Genomic DNA, 25379 nt, shown 5'->3' with positions numbered 1-25379 from the left:
CTAGTGGCCGGAGAGGGGTGATCATGTGACTTGCGGGGGTGGGGCTGCGCCGGCCTCTTCCCAGCCAGCTTGAAAGGGTTTGCGTAGCCGGCCTTGTGGGCCCTTGAAGCGCTCTGTTAAAGCGCTCTGTGGGCGGCCTGGCCCCAACTCCCCTAGTCTAGGCGCACGAAGGGAGTTGCTCCTAGCTCTTGTCCGTCCCGGGTTCGCTTTTCTTTCCTTCCCGAAGCCTGGCCCTTAGATCCACTATCGCAGAGTCTGCGGCCGCCAGGAAGCCCAGATTCGAGTGTCCGGAGAGTAACCGGAAGTGCTGTCCCCAGGCCTAGGGGCGGCGCCGGCGGCTGCCAGGGTAAGCGCGGCCTGCGGGGCCCAGGGGTGGGATGGGTGCGCGGTGGGACCGAAGACCCACGGCCACAGTCGAGTGGGAGCAGCCCCTGTTCCTGGACACTGAGCATGGTCTGGTCCCCCCTGACGGCGGACGGAGGACTGAAAGATGGTCTATGAAAAGTTGAAAGAAGAGAACCTTAGTACGGTAGTTCCTAGAGATAATAATAGTAAACACTACAAGGCACTTTTCAAAGCAATATGATCTTTCATATATATCGAGGAAAAAAAGGACCTTGAATGGATTTTTCGCTTCATCTTCAGTGCAGAAATTAGTTATGTTGCAGTTGAATGTATCTGCAGAAAAATCTGGTTTGTTTAATCTTCCTATAACCATTTCTTTTTGGAAAACGGAATTACAGATAACTTTATATTATATACACTTATCACATGCACTTTGGGGTTTGTAGTGGTAGACGAATGGGTCTTTGATCTTAGGAGTTGAGATAATACAAACAAAAACAATTAGCAGAAAGAGAAAAAAACAAACGAAAACGAGGCTTAGGGCTTTGTTATGAAGTTACAGTTAGTAGTTATTTAGAAAGATTCTTGATATTTTGTCTAGAGCTAGTCGGAACTGATGGCTACCAGTGGCAGACACTTCCTGCAGGAGAAACAGTGTAAGCAAAGATGGGAAGAGGTAAGCTATGGTTGAAGGATGCTCACTAGAATGGAGAGGAAATGGGACCAGTTTTCTAGGCCAGCTCTAGAAAAATTATGAATTATAAATTTCACAAGGTCATCGTCTACATGATTGATTTTTCCTCTAGGAGAGGGAAGAATTGAGTGTTGTGATTAGTTCTGAGCTAGAGACCTTTTGAAACCAAAAGGAAGATGGTCTTGAGTCTTTCTTGTTATGGTAAGTGGTATACCAGGCTCTGTTTCTGTATAAATGTGGATGGGGGCGTGGGGTGGGGCAGGGTGAAAGACAGGAAAGTATGGGAGAAGATATATGGAAAAAGAGAATGGCCCTTTCTTAGCTCCTAAGATAGCAGAGTGATAAAACTGAGCCCTATCCTACCAACTTAAGGCTATTTTCTACTCCTTTTCAACATGCATGCATATTCACATTAGGCTTGCAGTAATTGCTTTTTGACTGATTTGTAGCACAAAGAGGGTAGTATGCCTAATGCTTAGGCAGGCTCTGGAGTCAGAAGATAGGTATTTAGATCCTGGCTCTGCTACTTACTATTTGTAAGTTGTTGGGTGATTATCTAACTGCCCAAAGCATCAGGTTTTCCATCTATAAGATCCAAACATTGGTATTAATACCTATTTTATAGGGTTCTTGGGAGGACTAAATGAGATAATCCATGTAATCAATGAAAAATAAATGAGAAATTTCCAAGCCTGAGGCCTATAAACACCATCTAATTTTTAAATAATGCTTTACTAACTTTGTCTCTTGGTCCCATATACTCTTTAAGGATAACCATGAACTCTCTAGTTGTATGAATTAGCCTGTCTGCTTGGACTTTTGTTGTGTTCCAGTTTATTCCTTTCACTTCGACCCTAGGCAGGAAAGAGTACTAGTCTCTTCCTAGGATGGGGCAAGAGAAGCATCCTCAAGGAGGGTACCCTGGAGCTAAGACTTAAAAGATGTATTTGGGCTTGCTAGATGAACCAGCCAGGGCTACTGGTCTAGTCTGTTATACAGCTACTGGGGGTCCAAGGATAATGATTGCCTTTTTGTTCTGGTATTTGTTCACACTTTTCATTTATTCAACAAAGTTACTCTAGGTACTAGGGATATTATAGTAAGCAAAAGACTAAGTCCTAACCCTAATAGAAGTTATATTTTCGTAAAAAGACAAACAAATGAATAAATATAAAATGTATACCACAGAGTTGAATGGTGATAAGTGCTGTGGAGAGAAATAAAATGGGATAAAGCAACACAGGCTATTTTAGATAAGGTAGTCAGGGTATGCTGCTTTTTGAGGAAGTGATCTTCAGGCAGAGACTTGAGTCCAATAAAGGAGTAAACTGCATGGGGAAGGGCATTCTAGGCAGAAGGAACAAGTGCAAAAGCTCGGAGATGGCCTGTGAGGCTGAAGATAACGCAGAGGTGCCACATTATGTAGAGCAGTAAAAACTTTGGATTTTATTCTGAGTGTAATAGAAAACAGTATTTTAAATTAGGGAAGTGTCATGAATTTTTTTTTTTTTTTTTGAGAGGGAGTCTTCGCTCTGTCTTCCAGGCTGGAGTGCAGTGGCACAATCTCAGCTCACTGCAAGCTCTGCCTCCCGGGTTCACACCATCCTTCTGCCTCAGCCTTCCAAGTAGCTAGGACTACAGGCGCCCGCCACCACACCTGGCTAATTTTTTTGTACTTTTTAGTAGAGACGGGGTTTCACTGTGTTAGCCAGGATGGTCTCAATCTCCTGACTTGTGATCCGCCTGCCTTGGCTTCCCAAAGTGCTTGGATTACAGGCATGAGCCACCACGCGTGGCCTTATGATCTGTTTTGAGGGTTGACACCCAGACTTATTTTTTAGGTGTTGACATCTAAAAAAAGCTTGGATATGAATAAGAAAATTATTTCCTTATTTATTCAGTTTTTTTTTTCTTCTTCTTCTTAATGCCCCACACTTCATTGGTTGTTTAGGGCAAATAAGACATCTTGGACTGATAACTTTAGGGAATAATGTAAATGATTTGCCTGGCTGTGACAAACCTAAGAATCCTTTATTTTCACTCTGTTCTCCTTCTGAGCTTAACAATAATACAAATTTTAAAAGACAAAACCTTTTATGAACCGCCCATCTTATAACAGCTATTTGTCTGTATCCCTGCATATCTTTACTTAGTTGTGATTCTGAGTTGGAATTCTTCCTTTTCCTTCTAAAATTTCTCCATAATTCTTTTCTAGTTTTTGCATAATCTTCATATTAATCATTAACTGGCCAAATTGTTTTATTAGTTATTTCAAGTGGGTTTTGAACAAGGCTTTGCACAAGAATCAGGCATAGAAAACGGGCTTAGTACATGTTAGTGGTTTTGTGCATGTGAAGGTAGAATTAAGAAAATAATAGACTCTACCATTTATTAAGCATCTACTGAGACCTAGGCATTGAGCTTAGTACCGGCAGTGTCTTGGTTCTCATAGCAACTCTGTGAGGAAAAAAGAGAATATTGAAGTTGAAGGAAATTAAGTTACTAACCCAAGTTCTCACAGCTACAAAGGAGGAGAGTGGGAATTTGAACCAAAATCTGCATCCAGAGCTTAAACTGTCAGTATTAACCACCAAAATAAGCCAACCTTTAGCCACCATGTTTTTTGAAAACCAAAATAAAATACCTTTTAGTTTTGAATAAGTACAGATATAGAAAAAATTGCAAAACGGTACAAAGAACTCCCATATACCCTTCATCCATATGCTCTAAATGTTAACATTTTACCATGTTTGCTTTATGATTTTGCCTGTCTCTATTAAACAAACGTTTTAGTCTGTTTTGGGCTGCTATAACAGAATACTATAGACTGAGTAATTTGTAATGAACAGAAATTTATTGGCTCATGATTCTGGAGATTCGAAAGTCCAAGACGGGGGCTGGCATCTAGTGAGAGCCGCCTTGCTGTGTCATTTCATGGCAAAAGGGCAAAGAGAGGGTGAGAGCAAGCAAGAGTGCTCAGAAAGGGACCAAACTCATCTTTTTATGAGGAACCGACTCCTGAAATAATGGCATTAGCCTATGAGGGTGGTGCCCCTGTTACCTACATACCTCCCATTAGGACCTGTTTCCCGACATAATTGCATTGGGGATCAAGTTTCCAATGCATTAACTTTGGAGGACACATTCAAAGCATAGCAATACAGATATACATATATATAGATTTTTCCCTGAACCATTTGAGAGTAAGTTGTAGACATGTCTTTTCTCAAACAGAGAATCAAGCCATGGAGTCCTGCTCTCCTATGCATGTACAGTACTGCTAGCTACATGCCATCCTTAGGAGAACTGAGAAAACAGTCATTCAAATACATTTTCTGTGGGGACTTCTTTTCTAGAACCCTAATTGAGAAAGCCTGTCCTAAATATTCAGTTGTATATTTCCTAAAAACAAGGATATTCTCTAGAAATTATCATTACCATTATCAGAGTCAGGAAATTAACATTCATACAATACGTACTATTATCTAATCTCCAGACGTTATTCAAACTTAGCCAATTGCTCCACTCATGTTGTGTAAGACAAAAAGAAAAAATGTTTTCTGTGGACCAAGATCTAATTCAGCATCAGTCATTTAATTTAATTATAATGTTGTCTCTATTGTGAACATATCTTCAGACTTTGTCTTTCATACCTTTGACATTTTTTGAATATTTAGGCCATTTATTTGGTAGTTTCCCTCAGTTTGGGTTTTTCTGATGTTCCCTTGTGATCAGATTCAGTTTAGACATTTTTGGCAAGATACCGCAGAAGTGATGTTATGTTTTTCTCTTTGCATCATATTAGGAGGCTCATGATGTTTTATCTCATTACTGGTCATGTTCACTTTAGTTGAGGATACCACTTGGTTAAGGTGGCGTCTTCCAGTTTTCTATACTGTGAAGTTACTCTTTTTGTATTTATAATTATTAAATATCTAGTGGGGAGATATTTTCAGATTATGTAAATATCTTGATTCTCATAAAATTTTTCTGTGCAAAATCCACTAGATTTTTTATCTAGTGCAAAATCCACTAGACTTTTGCACAGTACTCTTCTTTTGATTGAACATGGTGAAATTATTAATTCCATCATTTCTTCTATATTTAATTGTTTGCTTTTCTAATGCAAAAAAATTTTCCCTTCTATACACTTTTTTTTAATGAGTACAAATTCATGGATTATTATTGTGTGACTAATTTATTACTGTTATTACTTATTTCAGTGTTCTGCTTGTTCCAGATTTGTACGGTGGCAGTCCTTCCATCCTGAATTGTGGGTCCTTCTGGCATATTGCACCACTTTTTGAGCACTTCCTTACTTTCTGACACATCAGGATGGTCCAGGCTTATCTTATACTTTCCAAACCATGGAAACAGCCATTTCTCCAGAGTCTTGATTCTTTTCAATGGAGAATGGTATTTAGAAACCCATGTCTGAATGCTTGGTATACTCATTACTACTAGGATTTTATTGTTTCCATGACTTCTCAGCAAACATTACTAGGAAAAAAAAAATAAACACACATAATTTCACACATATATACATTTCTTTATTCTCTATATAAACCTTAAAATCTTGAGTTATACTGATACTTCTAATTCCAATTAAACACTACAGAGTTCATTCTAGCCTTTCTCTTTTCTATGTTTGTAGCCTTCTTCATTGACAATGGGGAATCTAGGTGACATTATCCATAGTATATTTACTTATTTATTCAGTCCTAGGATACACATTAAGTAGTGTACCCTTATCCCGACAGGGGAGAAAATCTCTACTGATTCGAGTTATTTTTATCTTTAGATTGAATATACATAGTCCCAATATTGTGTTAGAGTTATTTTTTTTCCTCTTCTGTGTAGTTGTTATTTATTTGAAACACAGGTGCATTTGTTTTTATGCTTTTCTCCTCCATCTTGACTATTTAGTTCATTAGTTCATTGATGTATTGAATATGTAAAATGTAACATAATTCTAAAAGTAAAAATATGTGTGCTGTGTATTATTCATATTCTTAGAGAAATGTGACTCTTCTCCTCCACCCAATTCTGTTTTCCTATGCCATCAATTCCATTTTTATCTGCCTTGTAATGATAACCAATCTCATTAGTTTCTTGTTTTTTGGGGCAAGTGGAGAACTACATATATAAGTTTTTATTTTTACTTTCTTACATAAAATACAACATACTTTTTTACACTTTGCTATTTTAAATTTATAATTTATCCTGGAAATCACTCCACATCAGTTGATAAAGATTTTCCTCATTCTCTTTTACAGTTACATAGTATTCCATTATATGTGGATGTATGTACCATAGCTTATTCACCATTTTCTTACGTACAGATATTTATTTTAAATATTTTCCCATTACAAACATTACTACGAGTAATTTTATGCTTCATATTTTCATGTTATTGGAGGTGAATCTTCAGAGTCCATTTCTAGAAATGGGATTGCTGAGTCAAAAGTAAATGTATATCTAGTTTTGTTACATATTGCCACATTCCCCTCCAGAAGAGATTGTACCCATATGCATTCCCTCCAGCAGCATATGAGTTCGTCTGTTTCCTTACAGTGTTGACAGCAAAATGCATTGTCATGCCTTTTAATGTATACTGATTTAATTGGTGATACTGGTATTTCATGTACTTTTAAAAAATTATTTCATGTTTTTATAGTAACATCAATTTGCATTCCCTCCAGCAACATATGAGTGTGTCTGTTTCCTTACAGTGTTGACAACAAAATGCATTGTCATACCTTTTAATGTATGCAGATTTAATTGGTGAGAACTGGTATTTCATGTACATTTAAAAAATTATTTCTTTTTTATAGACTTTATTTTTTAGAGAACTGTTAGGTTCATAGCAAAACTGAGCAAAAAATACGGAGAGTACCCATATGTCCCCTACCACTGCCTTTACCCTGACACATGCACATACCACACACACAGCACACACAGCATCCCCCGCTGTTAATCTCTTCAACAGAGTGATACATTTCTTACAATCAGTGAACTTAAGTTGATACATCATTGTCACCCAAACTCCATAGGTTACATTAGGGTTCACTCTTTATGTTGTACATTCTATGGGGTATCTACAATTTTTTTTTTTTTTTTGCGACAGAGTTTCACTCTTGTTGCCCAAGCTGGAGTGCAATGGTGTGATCTCAGCTCACTGCAACCTCTGCCTCCCAGGTTCAAGTGATTCTCCTGCCTCAGCCTCCCTAGTAGCTGGAATTACAGGCTCCTGCCACCAGGCTCAGCTAATTTTTTGTATTTTTAGTAGAGACGGGGTTTCACTATGTTGGCCAGGCTGATCTCGAACTCCTGACCTCAGGTGATCTACCCGCCTCAGCCTCCCAAAGTGCTGGGATTGCAGGCATGAGCCACCATGCCTGGCTTGACTTGCCAGTTTTTTAAACTGGTTTGTTTTCTTGTTGAGTTTTAAGGGTATATGTATATTTTTGTATATTTAGGAGATTTTTAAATGTTTGGAATAACAGTCTTTAATCAGATGTGTCTTCTGCAAATATTTTCTCCCAGTCTGTGGCTTGTCTTCTCATTCTCTGGACAGTTTATTTCATAGAGCAGACATTTTTAATTTTAAAGTCCAGCTTATCGATTTTCCTCCGTGGATCATGCCTTTGTTGTTGTATCTAAAAAGTCATTGCCAGCACAGGCATGGTGGCTCACGCCTGTAATCCTAGCACTATGGGAGGCCAAGGTAGGCAGATCAGTTGAGCTCAGGAGTTCAATACCAGCCTGGGCAACATGGTAAAACCCATGTCTCTACCAAAAATAGAAAACATTAGCCTGGAGTAGTGACACAGGCCTGTGGTCCCAGCTACTCAGGAGGCTGAGGTGGGAGGACTACTTGATCCTGAGAGGCAGAGGTTGCTGTAAGTTGAGATTGCACCACTGCACTCCAGCTTGGGTCACAGAGCGAGACCCCCATCCCAAAAATATAAAGTCATTGCTATACCCGAGGTCATCTAGATTTTCTCCTATGTTATCCTCTAGAAGTTTTATAGTTTTGTGTTTTATACTTACGTATCTGATTCATTTGGGGTTTGTAAATTTTTTTAATTGAGAAGTAAATATGTATGTATTTATGATGTAGAACATGATGTCTCAATATATGTATACATTGTGGAATGGCTAAATCAAGCTATTTAACATATATTACCTCACATACCATTTCTTGTGGTGAGAACATAAAATCTACTCTCAGCAATTTTTATATATGCAATGTATTTTTATTAGCCATGATGTAGAACTCTAGAACTTACCTACAATAGAACTCTAGAACTTATTCCTCCTGTTTAACTGAAATTTTGTATCCTTTGACCAATATCTTCCCAACCCTGCTACGGCTCAGCCTCTGGTAACCACCATTTTACCATCTGTTTCTATCAGTTAGACTGTTTTATACTCCATATGAAAGTGAGGTTATGTGGTATTCATCTTTCTGTGTCTGTCTTATTTCACTTAACATAATGTCTTCCAAGTTCATTTATGTTGATGCAAATGACAGGATTTTATTCTTTTTTTTTTTTTTTTTTTTTTTTTGCATGTGAATGTCTAGTTACTTCAGCACCATTTGTTGAAAAGACTGTCTTTTTCTGCATTGTATCTATTGCCTTTGTTCCTTTATCATGGATCAGCTGACTCTATTTATATGGGTATATTTTTGGACTCTATTCTGTTCCATTTATCTATTTGTCTGTTCTTTCACCATTACCACACTTTCTTGATTACTATAGCTTTAGTCTTGTAACTTCAAATACTATAGTAGGTGTTGAAGTTAGGTAGCATCAGTCCTCCAACTTTGTTCCTCCCCTCCAGCATTATGATCACTAATCTAGGTCTTTTACCTCTTCATATAAACTTTGTATCAATATGTCAATATTTACAAGATAATTTGCTGGGATTGTGTTGAATCTGTAGTACAAGTTGGGAAGAACTGACTATTTGACAATATTGAATCTTCTTATCCATGGATGTGGAATATCCCTCCATTTATTTAGTTCTCTTTTTTATTTCTTAGAGTTTTTAAATTTTCTTTGCATAAATTATGAACATATTTGGTTAGATTTATACTTAAGATGTTTCATTTTTTAGAGTGCTAATGTAAATGGTATTGTGTTTTTAATTTCAAATTTTATTTGTTCATTGCTGGTATAGAGGAAAATAATTGATTTGTATGTTAACCCTGTATTGTACAACCTTAACTCTAATCACTTCTTAGTCCCAGGAGTTTTTTGTTGATGATTTTTTCAGAGTTTTACATATATGGTCATGTCACTTACAAAGACAGCTTTATTTCTTCCTTCCTAATCTGTATACCTTTTATTTCCTTTTCTTGTCTTGTAGCATTATCTCTCTATTCCAGTATTATGTTGAAAAGCAGTGGTGAGAGAGAACATTCTTACCTTGTTCCTGATGTTAGCTGAAAGCTTCTAAGTTTTCACCATTAAGTATGATGTTAGCAGTGGTTTTCTTGTAGATGTTCTTTATCAACTTGAAGAAGTTTTTCTCTATTCCTAGTAATGTCACTCATTTTAATTTGCATTTCTCTAATTATGAGATTGAACAGCTTCTCATATATTTAAGGGACATTTTTATATTTTGTGTGTTTGAGAATTGTCTTTTGCTTATTTTTGTATCAGATTTTTGTTGTTTTCCCTCAATTTTTAAGAGATCTTTACATATTAGGTATATTGTCCCTGTATCTCAAATATTGTTACAAATATTTTCTCTTAGTTTTCCCATTGACTGTTGACTTTGTTCATTTTTTATATATATGAAATGTTTTTGGCCGGCACGGTGGTGCACGCCTGTAATCCCAGCGCTTTGGGAGGCTGAGGCAGGCAGATCACCTGAGGTCGGGAGTTCGAGATCAACCTGACCAACATGGAGAGACCCCATCTCTACTAAAAATACAGAATTAGCTGGGCATGGTGGTGCATGTCTGCAATCCCAGCTACTCAGGAGGCTGAGGTGGGAGAATCACTTGAACTCAGGAGGCAGAGGTTGTGGTGAGCCAAGATCATGCCATTGCACTCCAGTCTGAGCAACAAGAGCGAAACTCAGTCTCAAAAAAAAAAAAATTATATATATATATATATATAAAAGAAAACTTTAAAAAAAAGTTTTTATTTTTAGTCAAATGATCAGTCTTGATAGAAAATTTTTGGTACCCTAAGATTAAAGTAGAATTTCTTTAGTTTTCTTGCAGTATCTTATCGTTTCCATGTATACATTTAGAACCCTAACCAATTGGGAGTTTATATTGGTGTGTGGTATGAGGTATAGACCAAATTGTACCTATTTTCACGTGGCTACCTTGATGTTTTACCATCATTTATTAAAAAGTCAATTTTTGCCCTGGTGATTTGAGATGTCATCTTTATTGTATACTAAATTTCTATATGTGTTTGTGTTTATTTCTGGATTTCCTATTCTATTTGTCCCTTTATCTAATTGTGTTTTGGAACTCTGTTGTTTTAATATTAGAAGCTTTAGAGTTTTATTTTAATGTCTTATGGGTTTAGTTACCCTTCGTAGTCTGTCTTTTCATTGCTTCGTGGCTGTCCTTGTTGGTCTTTTCAAAGTGAACTTGAGTAGCAACTGTACAGCTTAGGCATTGGAGATTTTTCTGTAAAGGGCCAGAAAGTATTGTATTTAGGCTTTGGTGGCTATCTGGTCTCTATTGTGACTACTCAATTCTGCCTTTCAATACATTAATGAATAAGTATGACACTATTTCAGTAAAATTGTATTTGAAAAAAACAGGTGGCAGGCCAGAATTGGCCTGTGGGCCATAGTTTGCCACCCCTTAGTCTAGTTTCATAAAGAAGCTTGTTATTTTTATTGAGATTGCATTGTTTATAAATCTTAGGAGAGAACATCTTCATAATGTTGAATTGTTCTATGCAAGAACAAAGGCTGTCCTTCCATTTATTCAAGTCTATTTTTGGGTCTCAGGAGGGAGAAGGTTTTCCTATGCTTTATTTGGCATGGCTATTTTTTATTTATTTCTAAGTAGTTTTATATTGCTGCTGTTATACAAAAGTTGTTCTCTATCATTGTGTGTTCCAGTTAGTTATTCTTTATATTTATTTAAAAAACTGGTGGTTTCTGTGTGGCAAATTTTATATCCTGCTACCCTACTGAGTTCCTTTATCATTTGAGTTAGTTTTAGCATTGGTCCTTTATAGGGTTTTCTAATTCTACTATTAAATCACCTCCAGATAGAGATAGTTTTACTTCTTTGACACCTCTAATTGATTTTTCTAATTGCATTGATTAATACTTCCAGGTCAGTGATTGAAAAGAGAAGTATTGGCCATACTTGCCTTGTTCCTGATCTTAGTAAAAATTATTGTAGTTTTTCTAACTTAAGGTACTGGATGAAGGAATGTATGTTTTATCATATTAAAAGGAAGTATCTATTAATTGCCACTTTCTTGAGTGTTTTTATCTAGAATAGATGTTGATTTCTGTTGCAAGTTCTTTCACTATCTATGGAGATAATTATGTTATTTGTCTCCATAGGTCTGTTCATATGGGGTATCATATTTAGTGGATTTCCTCGTATTGAAAGATAGTCTAATTTTGAACCAATTTTGCAAAAATTCCACTTGGTCATGGTATATTATTTTCTTAATGTGGTATCGATTTTTGTTAGTATTTCTCACATTCATAAAAAATGTTAGCCAGGCATGGTGGTGTGTACCTATACCCCAGCTATTCAGGAGGCTGAGCCAGGAGAATTGCTTGAGCCTAGGAGCTTGAGGCTACATGATTGTGCCACTGCTCTCCAGCCCGGGTATCAGAGCAAGACCCGGACTCTTTTAAAAAAAAAAAAAAAAAAAGTGATATTGGACATTAAAATTTTTTTATGCTCTCTTCGTCAGGTTTAGTTACCAGTGCTATCCTTATTTTACAAGAAGAATTAGGAAGTTGTTCTTCATTTTCAGTGCTCTGGAAAATATGTATGAAGCATTGAATTTATTTGGTCTGCGTAGATTTGTAGAATTATTTTGTGAAATAATCTGGGCCTAGTGCTTTTTATGGAATTGTTCCTTTATAACTTTTTCTATTTATTCTCTGCAAATTGGTGTTTTAAGACTTTATATCTTTAATGGACTCAACTCTAATAAATTGTGTTTCATAAAGAAACCCTTATTTCATAGTTAATCATATTCATTTATATAGAGATTTGCAAAGTGGTTTCATGTATGTGTGTTTTCCTGTTTGGTGGTTATTCTTGTCATTTCTTTGTAAATGTGTGCTTTCTCCCTTTTTTTCTTCATTAAGTAACCTAGTGGTTTATCTGTTTCTTTAAGTTTTACAAAATAAGTATGATTTTGAGTAATTATTAGATTTACTCTCTTTTTGTTCTCTAGTTCATTGATTTCTCCTTTTATCTATTTTTGTTATTATTTTGATTTTTTTTTTCCCCCATTAAAAAACAAAATAGAGACAGGATCTTGCTATGTTGCCCAGGCTGGTCTTGAACTCCTGGGCTCAAGCGATCCTACTGCCTCGGCGTCCCAAAGCACTGGGATTGTAGGCATGAGCTACCATACCTACTTATTTACTTATTTAAAATAGAAATTGGGTCTCATTAATATTGCCCAGGCTGGTCTTGAACTCCTGGGCTCAATTGAAATTTATTTTTTTCTTAGCTTTTGATCTAAGAATCTAACTTGTTCATTTTAATTCTTCTGTTTTTATTGATTAAAGAAATATAGGCATAAACTGGTTTAAATTTATCCCATAGATTGTAATATATAATATTTTCAATTGTGAATACTTAAAAATTTTTTTGACTTTTTCATTGCCCCTTTTACTGAATAGTTTTTTAACAGTTTGTTTTCCCCCCATTTGAAAGGACCTTTTGTTATTTGATATTTTAATAAATTTCTAGTTTTGCTGCAGATTGTTTCTTGTAATGTTTCTTTATGATAATTAATGATGCTTCCTTTATTACATAATATATGACAGATTTTTGTGGATGATTCATGTGTTCTTGAAAAGAATGTGTACTTATCAGGACATATGGTTTAATATAAATAAGATTTACTTATTAATTAGGTTATTTAGGCCTTCTGCATCATTACTTCTTGGTCCAGTTTGTATGTCTTTTATTGAGAGTGGTATATTAAGCTTTCCTATTATTAATATTTTTATCTCTGTTTCTTTGTGTCTGTATCTCTGTTTTTCCTTTGTAAATGCACCTGCTGTGTAATGTGATACATAGATAACCATGACTTTAATGTAATTTAGAAAGTATTATTATGTTAAATGCTTTTGGCTTGAACTCTACTTTGCCTGATATCAGGATCAAAAGCCCTACTTTTATTGTTTCTATTTGCCTAGTGTTCCTTTTCCCACCTCCTTATTTTTAGCCTGCCTGAATCACTTTGCTTTAGGTGTCTCTTGTATTTAGCATATAGTTAGGTCTTGCTTGTGAGCCAAAATGAAAATCTCTTTCTTTTAATAGGTGTGTTAAGCTCACTTATATTTATTGATATAGTTGATGTTTGGTTTTAACAATGTCATATTATTTGTTATAACTGTATTTTGTTACATTTTTTTCTACATGATAGGTTTTCATAGCTCTTTCATGACTTTCTTTTTTGAATGTTTAATTTTTGTTATATTAGCTACTTTTGTACTTAGATTTATTTATTTTTTTTTTTTTTTGAGGCGGAGTTTCGCTCTTGTTGCCCAGGCTGGAGTGCAATGACCTGATCTCGGCTCACCGCAACCTCCGCTTCCTGGGTTCAAGTGATTCTCCTGCCTCAGCCTCCCAAGTAGCTGGGATTACAGGCATGTGCCACCACGCCCGGCTAATTTTGTATTTTTAGTAGAGACAGGGTTTCTCCATGTTGGTCAGGCTGGTCTCGAACTCCCGACCTCAGATGATCTGCCTGCCTCGGCTTCCCAAAGTGCTGGGATTACAGGCGTGAGCCACCACACCCGACCATACTTAGATCTTTTTTAATGCCTTTAGTTCATTAAAAAAATAAATTTTTATATTTAACCTTTAATTATTTGGTTTTTAAGCATTTCTAAAATTTTTCTTTTCTAAAAGGCAATTTCAGCTTCAGATGATTTTTTAGTTTAATAGTGTACTTTAACTCTCACCTGCCATAGATACAATACAGTAATCCCACCTTATTCATGGGGGATATGGTCCAAGACTCCCAGTGTATACCAGAAACTGCAGATAGTATTGAACCCTAAATGGCTTTTTTTTTTTCTATACATACTTACTGTGATAAAGTTTTTTGTACTTAGAGTGGGTTTTTCTTTCTGGCAATGAATTTTAGGTCAGTCTTGCCCACTGCTAGCTCTCTTCTCTTTACCTCACATTCTCAGATTGTCCTTGCTGTCATTGATAGCTTATGGCTAGAATGTGAGAGACAGCTATATGGGATTTGGTGACAGTGTGGGCTTTGTATAGTTCATTTGTTCTTCTTATTCTTACTGCTTTTAAAGGATGTGTTGAGAGATTTGGATTTCTGTAGCCACCATTTTCCCCTCTGACTGTGTTTTATTACCGCATTCTTTGTATTTCCTCTAGAGATATTTTCCTTTTTTTTTCATATTTAAGTCAGTTTTCTGTCCATTAACTTCCATGGCCAATTTTAAATAATTGGCGTGCAAACACTGCATGTTCTCACTTATAAGTGGGAGCTGAACAATGTGAACACATAGACACAGGGAGGGGAACAACACACACTGGGACTGTAGCAAGGTGCGGGGAGAGGGAGAACATCAGGAAAAATAGCTAATGCATGCTGGGCTTAATAACTAGGTGATGGGTTGATAGGTACAGCACATGTTTACATAGGCACACATTTACCTATGTAACAAATCTGCACATCCCGCACAAGTACCCTGGAACTTAAAATAAAAAATAAATAAATAAATAGTGTGAAAACTTACAGGTTTTCTGAAAAGTCTCAGTTGACAATTACGTTTTACAACTTCCCTCACTTCTGTATTTAGGGCTACACTGAGTTTAGGCCCCATACTGAAGAGGACCAGAAGGTGGGGGGGGGAAAGAAGTAAAATCACTGCTGGTTGAATGGCATTTAAAATTCTGGTCTTTCCTGACTTGCATGCTATGTGCTTTTTGGAGTTGTCAAATAACTGGACCATACAGTCTGTCCAGACTTCATAGTTGGATTCAATGGGATGACATTGGTGACATGGGTTTACTCCATCTTACCTGGAACTAGAGCCATAAAACATGTCATTTTAATACTAGCAGCTATGAGCTAAGTGTCATAGAGAGCCTTAGCTGTATGGCCCTATATGTTGCCTGGGTCCAAGTAGTTCCATTTTTGCTTCTGATCCTCAGTAGCAGGAAGGTTGTTGAGGGAACTGAAAGTCCCATTAACCTAAGGATAAGGCAGGTTAAAACTTCTAGAGAAAGACATCAGTGATTAAGTGTGGACTCTCTAACTTCTTTTTGTGCCCCTGATTGACCACCTCCTGGGTTGTTTGTGGTTGAAATATAAGTCAGCTTAGGGTGTTATAAATTTTGAATAACCAAAATTGTGATGATTACGTGGGTTCCAGTGGTGGTAAGGTGGTAATTTTGTTATAATCCCAAAAATACTTTGTAGTCCCTATTACACTTTGGATCAGGACAGCCTGAGTTCCTGTGGGGAAGATAATGCCTTTGTGTTTTCAAGATACCACCGAGATTTAGTGTTAGGAGCCTTTTCCTTCAATGTTGTTATAGTTGCCAAGGAAGCTATAGATTGTGCAGATGGGTTATAGATTCTGTATTGTCCTTTTCTCTAAAGAGTCATATGGGATGATTTAAGACTCTACAGAATTGAATTTAAGGGATTAGATAAGAAACCCCATCTGTTCTTTTTAACTGTAGTTTACCCATTGTTAAATCCTTTGAGTGTAAATGATCTAGTGCTAAATTCTCTCATTTATGGCTTTTTATCCTTGTCTTTGTGTTTTACAGAATGCTGTCTTCCTTGAGAAGTCAACTTCTCAGGATCAGGAATGTATGTTTTCTTCCATCTGGATTCTAGGTAAGCTACAGTTACTTCAGTATTTTGAAGTATCCCTTCTCTTTCCCAGACTCCATCTCATCAGAGTACCTCCCATTCTTTGTGACATTCAGTCCTTTTATCATACAAGGAGAAAAGTAGAATTTCAATGAGAATTCATATATGCACTCAGCAGATGCTTATTAAGCACCACCTTTGTACCTGTCATTACTTTATATGGTAAGGAAGGATCATCAAACGAAACAGACATCCTTGTCATATTTTAGCAATAGACAATAAACTGAATAAAGTGAATTATATAGTATGTTAGAAGGTTTTAAGTGCCATGAAGAAAAGTAAAGCAGAAAAGGGGAATAGTGAATGCTGGGGCATGAAGACTATTCACAACTTTAAACAGAGTGGTTAGGAAAGGCCTTCCTCACAAATGACATCTGAAAAAATAGTCTTTGAAGGAATTAAGAGAAATTCATGCACACATCTGGAGGAAGAAAGCTGTAGGCAGAAGAAAGATAGGGCAAAGGCCCTAAGGGTAGTATGTTTGGATGAGGAACAGCTAGGAAGCCATTGCAGCTGGATTAGAACATGCAAAGAGAAGAATAATATAAAAGGGTGTCAGAGAGGCAGTGACAGGCTAGCAGGGCAGCTCAAGTGGGCCTCTTGGGCTATTGTGAAAGTAAGAAATAAGAGTGGTTTGGACTGGAATGTAACAACAAGCTGGTGAGAAGTGGTTAGACTCTGGATGTGGTTTGAAATGGAGCCAACAAATTTGTTGATGGCTTGATTGTGAGGTGTGAGAAAGAAGAGTGCAGGATGACTTCAAGGTTTTAGCCTGAGGAAATAAAGGATGAATTTGCCATAAACTGAGATGAGGGAGGTGATAGGTGGAGTAGATCTGAAATCAAGCCCCAGTATAAGTCCTTTGCTCACTTCCTTTGACTGTAAGGCAAAACAGATACTTGCCATTTAGCTATGTAAACTCAATTTAATAAAAGAAAATAGGAGTAATGCTTGTGATACTTTAGGCTTTGAGGATTGAGATTGTGACGGTGACAGAGTATACTCTGGTCTTGTAGTCTAAGGAGTTCTGTGATACCGTGAAAGTCACCTGAAAGATGTAATTTGGACCAAAAAAAAGTAATTTCTAGGACAGTTCATAGATCATGGAGATAATGCTCAAATATTTGTGAAGGGGGCCTACCCCTCCACACCTGTGGGTATTTCTCAAAAGGTGGAGACAAGAGACTGAGAAAAGAAGACAAAGAGAGACAAAGACAGAGACAAAATATAGAGGAAGAAAAGTGGGCCCAGAGGACCGGCGCTCAGCAAGTGAGAACCTGCACCAGCACTGGTATCTGAGTTCCCTCAGTATTTATTGATCACTATCTCACTATCTTGGCAAGGGGGATGTGGCAGGACTATAGGGTAATGGTGGGGAGAGGGTCAGCAGGAAAACATGTGAGCAAAGGACTCTGTGTCATAAATAAGTTTAAGGAAAGGTGCTGTGCCTGGATGTGCACATAGGCCAGATTTATGTTTGACTTTACACAAACATCTCAGTGCAGTAAAGAGCAGTATTGCTACCAGCATGGCTCACCTCCAGCCATAAGGCGGTTTTCTCCTATCTCAGTAAATAGAATGTACAATCGGGTTTTACACCGAGACATTCCATTCCCAGGGACGAGCAGGAGACAGATGCCCTCTTATCTCAACTGCAGAAAGGCCTTCTTCTTTCACTAATCCTCCTCAGCACAGACCCTTTTCGGGTGTCGGGCTGGGTTATGGTAAGGTCTTTCCCTTCCCACGAGGCCATATCTCAGGCTGTTTCAGTGGGGGGAAACTTTGGACAATATCCAGGCTTTCTTGGGCAGAGGTCCCTGCGGCCTTCCACAGTGCATTGTGTCCCTGGGTACTTGAGAATGGAGAATAGCGATGACTTTTACCAAGCATACTGCTTGCAAACACATTTTTACCAAGGCACATCCGCACAGCCCTAAATCCATTAAACCTTGAATCAATACAGCATGTTTCTGTGAGCACAGGGTTGGGGCTAGAGTTACAGATTAACGGCATCTCAAGGCAGAAGAATTTTTCTGAGTACAGATCAAAATGGAGTTTCTTATGTCTTCCTTTTTCTACATAGACACAGTAACAGTCTGATCTCTCTTTCCCCCACATCTTTGAAATGTAGGATTTTAATCACTGTTATTTAGCATAAACATGTCTGTTTTGTTTAGCTTGTCTACTTCAGTTTTGACTTCCCTATTCTTGTTACCCTTGCAGTGCATTTTTCTCCCATTATGTCCCGCTGTGGTCACAATACATTTCTTGTGGATCTGTGTTTTGCCTCTGAAGAAATTGCACTATCCCCCCTCATTCAGTTCTTTCTCTTATCCCTTTAAGTTTTAGAACAGTTCTGAGTTGACATTTGAAATCTTGGTATATCTTTTTATATTTATAAATAACTTTTACGTACTACAATAAAAGTAAGTAAAAGTAGCAGCCTCTGTGCCTTTTGCAAGGAAAGCATACAAATTGCTGAATGGAAATTAGAAAACTGTTGTTAACAAATTGATGAAACAGAATGTTATCTATCATCTCATTACCCAGAGGTAACCATGTTAGTACCATGTCTTTTGGATCCTTTTGACTTCCTGTTTTCTCTGAGTGCACGTGTTCTTTTGTGTTCTGGTCCATTACACTTACTAATTTGCTGTATTTGGTAAGCTTTAATATCATTTCCTCTACAAATAGGCTCCGATCTAATATCTAGTTTGTTGGATACTGGACCTTTTTGATAATTTAAGGAACTGTGTACCTTCTCCCCAGAAAAGTGCACATACACTGTACATTTTGCAGTAGAAGTTTTCATAAATTACCTAGGAGTCTGTGGATGCCAAGTAAGAACTCCTCTTCTAGGTTTGAGTACCTACTCTGTGCCAGGCACTTTTCTAAGTGCTGGAGAAACAGTAGTGAATGAAGTGAGCCAAAAATCCCTGTCTTTTAGGGGCTTACATTCTATGGAGAAAAACAAAATAGGAAAGGAGAGGAGTGTTGTTTGTGTGAGTCAGCTGGGATGGAGGTATGGTACAGTTTAAAATAGTGTGGTTGGAAATGACTTCACTGAGAATATTCCAGTTGAGCAAAGATGTGAATGAGGTGAGAGAGAGAGCCTTGAAGATTCCTGGAGGAAGAGCCCCTCAGCCAGGAAGAGATACCAAGGATAAAGACCCTGAAATGGGAGTGAGTCTGGCTTGTTTGAACAACAGCAAAGACTTAGGGTGACTGGAGTGCAATGAGTAAGTAGAGGAAGAGCAGAGAAATGGATCAGAGTAGTAACTAGGAGTCAGATTTCTTAAGAGCTTGTAGGTTTCTAACAGAAGTGGTTTTGGTGGAGTAGTAAGGGTTGATTGTTTAATTGGAGTATGTTCCAGAAACCTTGGAAGACAAAAATTGGAGACAATGAACAGGTTTATTTATTTCAAAGAGTTTTACTGTGGAGAGGAACAGAGAAATGGGACAACAGCCTGAGTGTGAGGCAGTTGAGAGGTTTTTCTTGTTGATTGTGCTTTTGTTTTTGAGAAGAGAAATAATATTGGAATGGTCCAATAGGAAGGAATAAATTGATAATGCAGGAGAGGGAGGGTGGAATTGCTAGAGTGATGTCCTTGTGAACAAAGGGGGTATACAGATGGAAAGGCTATCCTTAGATTGAGCAAGGGAAGTTTGTCATCCATGGTAGCTGAAGGAAAAATGCAGTACGTGACCACACTTACAAGAGGTTGGTTGATGTGGTGGGAGCATGTGGAAAGGATTTTGGTTTTTGTGTATGTGTTGTTGTTTTGCTTGCTTGCTTCCATTTTCTTAGTAAAATAGGAAGCAAAATTATCAGGTTATACTCTTTAGGTGATGGATAGGGGGGTCTGAATGTATGAGGGAGAGGGTCAAACATATGAAAAGATCACTGAAGAGAGTTAAGTGTGAAGGATATGGAAAATGGCTTTTTTTCTTCCTTTTATTTCTGTTCTTTAGTCTATTTTTGGTAGTTGATAAATGCATTGACTCATTACTCCCTCTGAACTCTCTTGAGTCAACCTAACTTTTTTTAAGATACTTGATCCTTTAGGCATTTCTGTATGTGTACACACCTCTAAACCACAGAATGAGGAGGAAAAAACTTTTACAACTTTTCACCATTTAAAGAAAAGCCTGTTATAAAATCTATGTTCCAAGCCTAGACTTGTATCTATAATCAGTCAGGATTTTTATTTTTGAGCAAGTTATGTGCTTATATAATCATATCAAAGCAGAATCTTAAGCCCCTTTGTCATAATAATAGTGATAGTAAGAGCCAAAACAGAGGGCTTACCAGGAGATTCATAGTGATTTAATATTCCACAGAACCGTGTAAGGTAGTTTCTATTATTAATCCACTTTACAGATGAGGAAACAAGGCATACGGTGGTTAAGAAACTTGCCTAATAGCACCACTAAGAATTAGAGTCATAGAAACCTTACTTTTCTCTCTGGTCACTGGGAATTCTGATGATCATCAACTACTTTCTTCCAAGCTTTCTGCAGAAAGGACTCCAGAGATACTCATTCATGGTCCCTTTTGATTGCTTTCTTCATGAGCAGGCATAATAATTATTAGTCTTGTCTTGATTTCTCAACTGAAGCAAGGAAAGATGAAGAGCTCTTGTTTTTAAATTACCCAGATTCATAGAGGAAAGAGTTCTTGTAGTTTCCCATATGTGTTGCTGATCAGTTTTATATTAGCAAAGAGTAAAAGTAAATAACTGATTTCAAGCCATATAAAACCTAGAAGACTTAGGGACTCTGATACAGAGTTTGTCTTTTCTGCAGTAATTTTAATTTTGAGAATTTTTTTCTTAGTCGTAGGAATATAAATAATATTTCTACTTTGTCTCACAGGGTTGGAAATACCAAGTAAGGAATTAACATATATGATGCTGGAAACTTGTAGAGGCTCATGACTGAAAGGCCTGAAACAGATGTATCTTCCAAGTTCTTATCAAGAAAATGACTGTGAGGGCAATGATGGGTCAAGAAGACCAGTGGAAAACTTTCTAGGAGAGAGCCATAGAAAATGTACACTTCAGAAGAGAGATGTAATCAGAGAACTCAAAAAAGGAAAATATATAATGTATGCCCTCAGAAGGGTAAAAAGATTTTTATTCATGTGCATGAGATTACTCAGATAGATGGTCATATATACCAGTGCCTTGAATGCAAGCAAAACTTCTGTGAAAACTTAGCTCTTATTATGTGTGAGAGAACCCATACTGGGGAGAAACCTTATAAATGTGATATGTGTGAGAAAACCTTTGTCCAAAGCTCAGATCTTATTTCACACCAGAGGATCCACAATTACGAGAAACCTTATAAATGTAGCAAATGTGAGAAGAGCTTTTGGCACCACTTAGCGCTTTCAGGACATCAGAGAACACATGCAGGTAAAAAATTCTATACATGTGACATTTGTGGCAAGAATTTTGGTCAGAGTTCTGATCTGCTTGTCCACCAGCGAAGCCATACTGGCGAGAAACCGTATCTATGTAGTGAGTGTGACAAATGCTTCAGTAGAAGTACAAACCTCATAAGGCATCGAAGAACTCACACAGGTGAGAAACCATTTAAGTGTCTCGAGTGTGAAAAAGCTTTTAGTGGGAAATCAGATCTTATTAGCCACCAGAGAACTCACACTGGGGAAAGGCCCTACAAATGTAATAAGTGTGAGAAAAGTTACCGACACCGTTCAGCCTTCATTGTACATAAAAGAGTTCATACTGGGGAGAAGCCCTATAAGTGTGGTGCCTGTGAAAAATGCTTTGGCCAGAAATCAGACCTTATCGTGCACCAGAGAGTCCACACAGGTGAGAAGCCGTATAAATGCCTGGAATGTATGAGAAGTTTTACTCGGAGTGCCAACCTAATTAGGCACCAGGCAACTCACACTCACACTTTTAAATGCCTTGAATATGAAAAAAGTTTTAACTGTAGCTCAGATCTTATTGTACATCAGAGAATTCACATGGAAGAGAAACCACATCAGTGGTCTGCCTGTGAGAGTGGCTTCCTCCTAGGTATGGACTTTGTTGCCCAACAGAAAATGAGAACTCAAACAGAGGAGCTACACTATAAATACACTGTATGTGATAAAAGCTTCCACCAGAGCTCAGCCCTTCTTCAACATCAGACAGTACACATTGGTGAAAAACCGTTTGTCTGTAATGTAAGTGAAAAAGGTCTTGAGCTTAGCCCTCCCCATGCATCAGAAGCCTCACAAATGTCTTGACCAGGCGAGAAGCTGTAATACCAATATTAAAAATTATTTATGTATCAGAGAACTCATCAAGATGAAGACAAATCTCAGACTTTGCTCAGAGCTCAGAATTCAGTGGGGACCAGAGAGCCTGCAATTGGAAATATGAGAAATTCTTTGCCCAGAGAGCTGCCCTAACAGAACACCTCATCCTCACTCCAATGAGAAATCTACAGATGCCCAGAGTTTTTGAAAACTTTCTGTCTGAGCTCAAATTTGATCACTCACAAGAGGATTCATACAAGTGGGAAACCTTACAAATGCACTGAGTGTGAGAGAGCTTTCTACTAATGCTCAGCCCTTCTTGTTGTAAGAGAATTCACACCGGAGAACAACTTTTTAAATGCCTTCAGTGTCAGTCGTGCTGCAGACAGTATGAACATCTCATTGGACCTCAGAAAACCCATCCTGGGGAGAAGCCCCAGCAAGTGTGAAAAAAGCTTCTAACAAAACTCTGACTTACCCATCAGAGAAGCCATACTGGTGAAAAATTGTATATTTGTCTTAAGTATGGCAAAAGCATTCATTGGAGAGCCTTACTTGGGTTTGCACCCCCCCAAAAAAAAACCCAATCTGAGGAAAGACTGCACGTGTCTGAATGAAGAGTGCTTGTCAATGATCAGCTCTTGTGGTATATCAGGGAACTCACATAAGTGAAAAAACCCATACTTACCTTGAGTCTGAGAAAACCTTTGGTAGAAGCTCCTGTCTTATCAGGCCCCAAAAAACCTGTTCTGCAGTGAGAGATTTAATTGTGGGTGAGAATCTATGTACATATAATATGTATGAGAAGACTGTTCTCATAGTTAGTTGACTCATACGGTAGAGAGGACTTTACATGAAATCAGTATGAAAATAGTTTTTTAGATACCCAGAAGCTTGTTCTGGGAGAAGCTAGGGCGGGTCAGAGTAGACCTGATGGGTAACTCAGGTAAAGATGCTTTTCTTTTATCTGAACCACTTAATGATGGCTTTACTTTTACTTTTTAAAAAATTCAGAAATCCAATAAAGGAAAGGACTGTAACATTATGATAGAAGGTGTGGCATGTGTTACTGTTGGGGGAAAGGAGTATATTGACTTTGCCTTGGTTGATATTTTTATGCTTGTCTAGGATGGGACTAGAGCGTTGCTAGTAACATGGCAGCCTTTTGCTGGCAGTGAAATGAACTAAGAAGCTAGGGAGTAGCTATCCTAGATCAAAACTCTCCCAATAGTTTTCCCTTTGCAGGACCAATCTTATAAAGAGACAGCATACTCAGCTTTTTACTTAGTGTCAGTTGAGGCATACTCTCAAAAGTTTTTTCCCCTAAAATATCTTTCAAGTTATTACTGGTATTTGAAATTTCAAGTTTAGAAATTCATTTCTTTTTAACTCAAAGTGCAAATTTCATATAATGGTTATGATGGTTTTAGTGTCCATATTTTTGTGACTTCACTTATCATCTCTTTCAGCAATAGATACCCACAGTCAGCTCCTAGTAAAATGGCTACAGGAAAATTGAAAGAAAAGTTTAAGCCTGAGTAGGCATAGAGTAAAAAACACATAATGATGCATTATTAATATAAGAGTAAGGCTTTTTTTATTTTGAGTATCCTAACTCCAAACCTAGTGTTCTTTTCACTCCATTATCCTGCTGTTTATAGCAAATCAAGACCCATAATGATACGTCTTTCATTTATTTCAGTTCTGCCAAGGAAAGAGAAAATACCTTTTAATCCCAGGGAAAGGATTGCAATCACCACATTATAAGGTATATGGCGTGGAATGCAGAATTCTAAATACTAGAAGGGAAAAGTAGTTGGCAGATTCATCAGAGGCTTAAGGATAAGTACTTGTTTCCAATTTAAAAGTATAATTAGGATTGTCTTTAATGATCTCTAGAAATACTATAATTAATCCAGAGATCTATCAATGGTCACATCTCAGTTTTTTTCTTCCCTCAGATTCAAAGACATGTAATACCAATACTGCAGATTCCTATAGTATTTGGGACTTTGTAGACTAGTGAATAGATATTTTGTTGCTAGTCCAAATCCTCTGATTTTGGTTTGATTTGTCCTAGCAGATCCCTGAGCTTCAGAGAGTATTGCCATTTGGATTCATGGAGTTGGCGAACTGCTACACTGCTACCTTGTGTATGGCTCTAAGCTTTGATCCTAATGACTGGTTGATGATCATGACAATATTAGGGCCAGTGAATATAGCTCATAGTGATAATAAGGATTCTAGGGTATTTTTTTTTGTTTTAGAAAAAGATCCTGGAAGTTTATTTGATTTGACATGTTTTTGTAATATTTAGAAATAGCTCTTGTACCATAAAAAGTTGCCCAGTATGATAAGACACACAAGATGTATTTTTTTCTCTTTGGTGAAAATCATGCCTATCACTAGTATATGTTTGACATTTGTAGTATACTTAAAATAGTATTGGGTGTGAGGCATGGTGGTGATGAAAAGTAGTCCTTACGGCTACTTGTTAAGTCATTAGAGAGAACATGGAGAAGGGGTCAAAGTTGGTATCATTAACAGGACAATGACTTGACCCTTCTTTCAACTGATCTTACTGGTAGTTGTCTCTAGTTTTTAAGTAAATTAATGATGGACCATCCCTCAAACAGAGAACTATGGGGGTATGAAACAAGGCTGAAGGCTTTTAACCATGGGAGAAAAAGGTGTTGGTATTATTCATATAGCATAACCTGAGGTTGGAGAGGACCACTTGGGAGCCAGTAACCAAAACTAGAAGGTAACTTCTGGGATGGACGGAGGTTCCCTTGAAGCAGTGCCAACCTAAGTCTACCTCAGGTAAGTAGTTAGATTAACTTTTTCAAGATTTCAGACCAAACAAGACAACTTGTATTCAGTTGATGTATTCCTATGCTTTAATGTTTTTGTTTGCCCTTAATTATTAAATAAACATTTGTTCTGAAAAACTCCA

At 37.4% G+C, this 25379-nt stretch overlaps 1 protein-coding gene across 3 annotated transcripts; it reads left to right on the top strand.

Moving 5' to 3' along the window:
* ZNF322 (zinc finger protein 322) lies at nt 1-25379 on the top strand. 3 transcript variants are annotated; one of them, XM_063665897.1, is made up of 4 exons: nt 28-346; nt 1152-1240; nt 16047-16116; nt 21028-25379. In XM_063665897.1, the coding sequence occupies exon 4, from the start codon at nt 21203-21205 to the stop codon at nt 22409-22411; it is 1209 nt and encodes a 402-aa protein (XP_063521967.1). In that variant the 5' UTR covers nt 28-346; nt 1152-1240; nt 16047-16116; nt 21028-21202; the 3' UTR covers nt 22412-25379. The 3 variants fall into 3 exon arrangements, with proteins under 3 accessions (XP_063521965.1, XP_063521967.1, XP_063521966.1); XM_063665896.1 differs by lacking the exon at nt 1152-1240 and adding an exon at nt 947-1021 and having other exon boundaries at nt 36-346; XM_063665895.1 differs by lacking the exon at nt 1152-1240 and having other exon boundaries at nt 1-346.

The sequence above is a fragment of the Pongo pygmaeus genome, chromosome 5 (assembly GCF_028885625.2).
Source record: "Pongo pygmaeus isolate AG05252 chromosome 5, NHGRI_mPonPyg2-v2.0_pri, whole genome shotgun sequence".
In the NCBI taxonomy this organism is placed as follows: Eukaryota; Metazoa; Chordata; class Mammalia; order Primates; family Hominidae; genus Pongo; species Pongo pygmaeus.
The sequence above is the reverse complement of the archived record's forward strand: the minus strand, read 5'-3'. Positions and strand labels throughout refer to the sequence as shown.

Bases quoted from the DNA above. Each gene is read 5' to 3' on its own strand.
- ZNF322 (XM_063665895.1), top strand. From the start codon at position 21,203: ATGTACACTTCAGAAGAGAGATGTAATCAGAGAACTCAAAAAAGGAAA.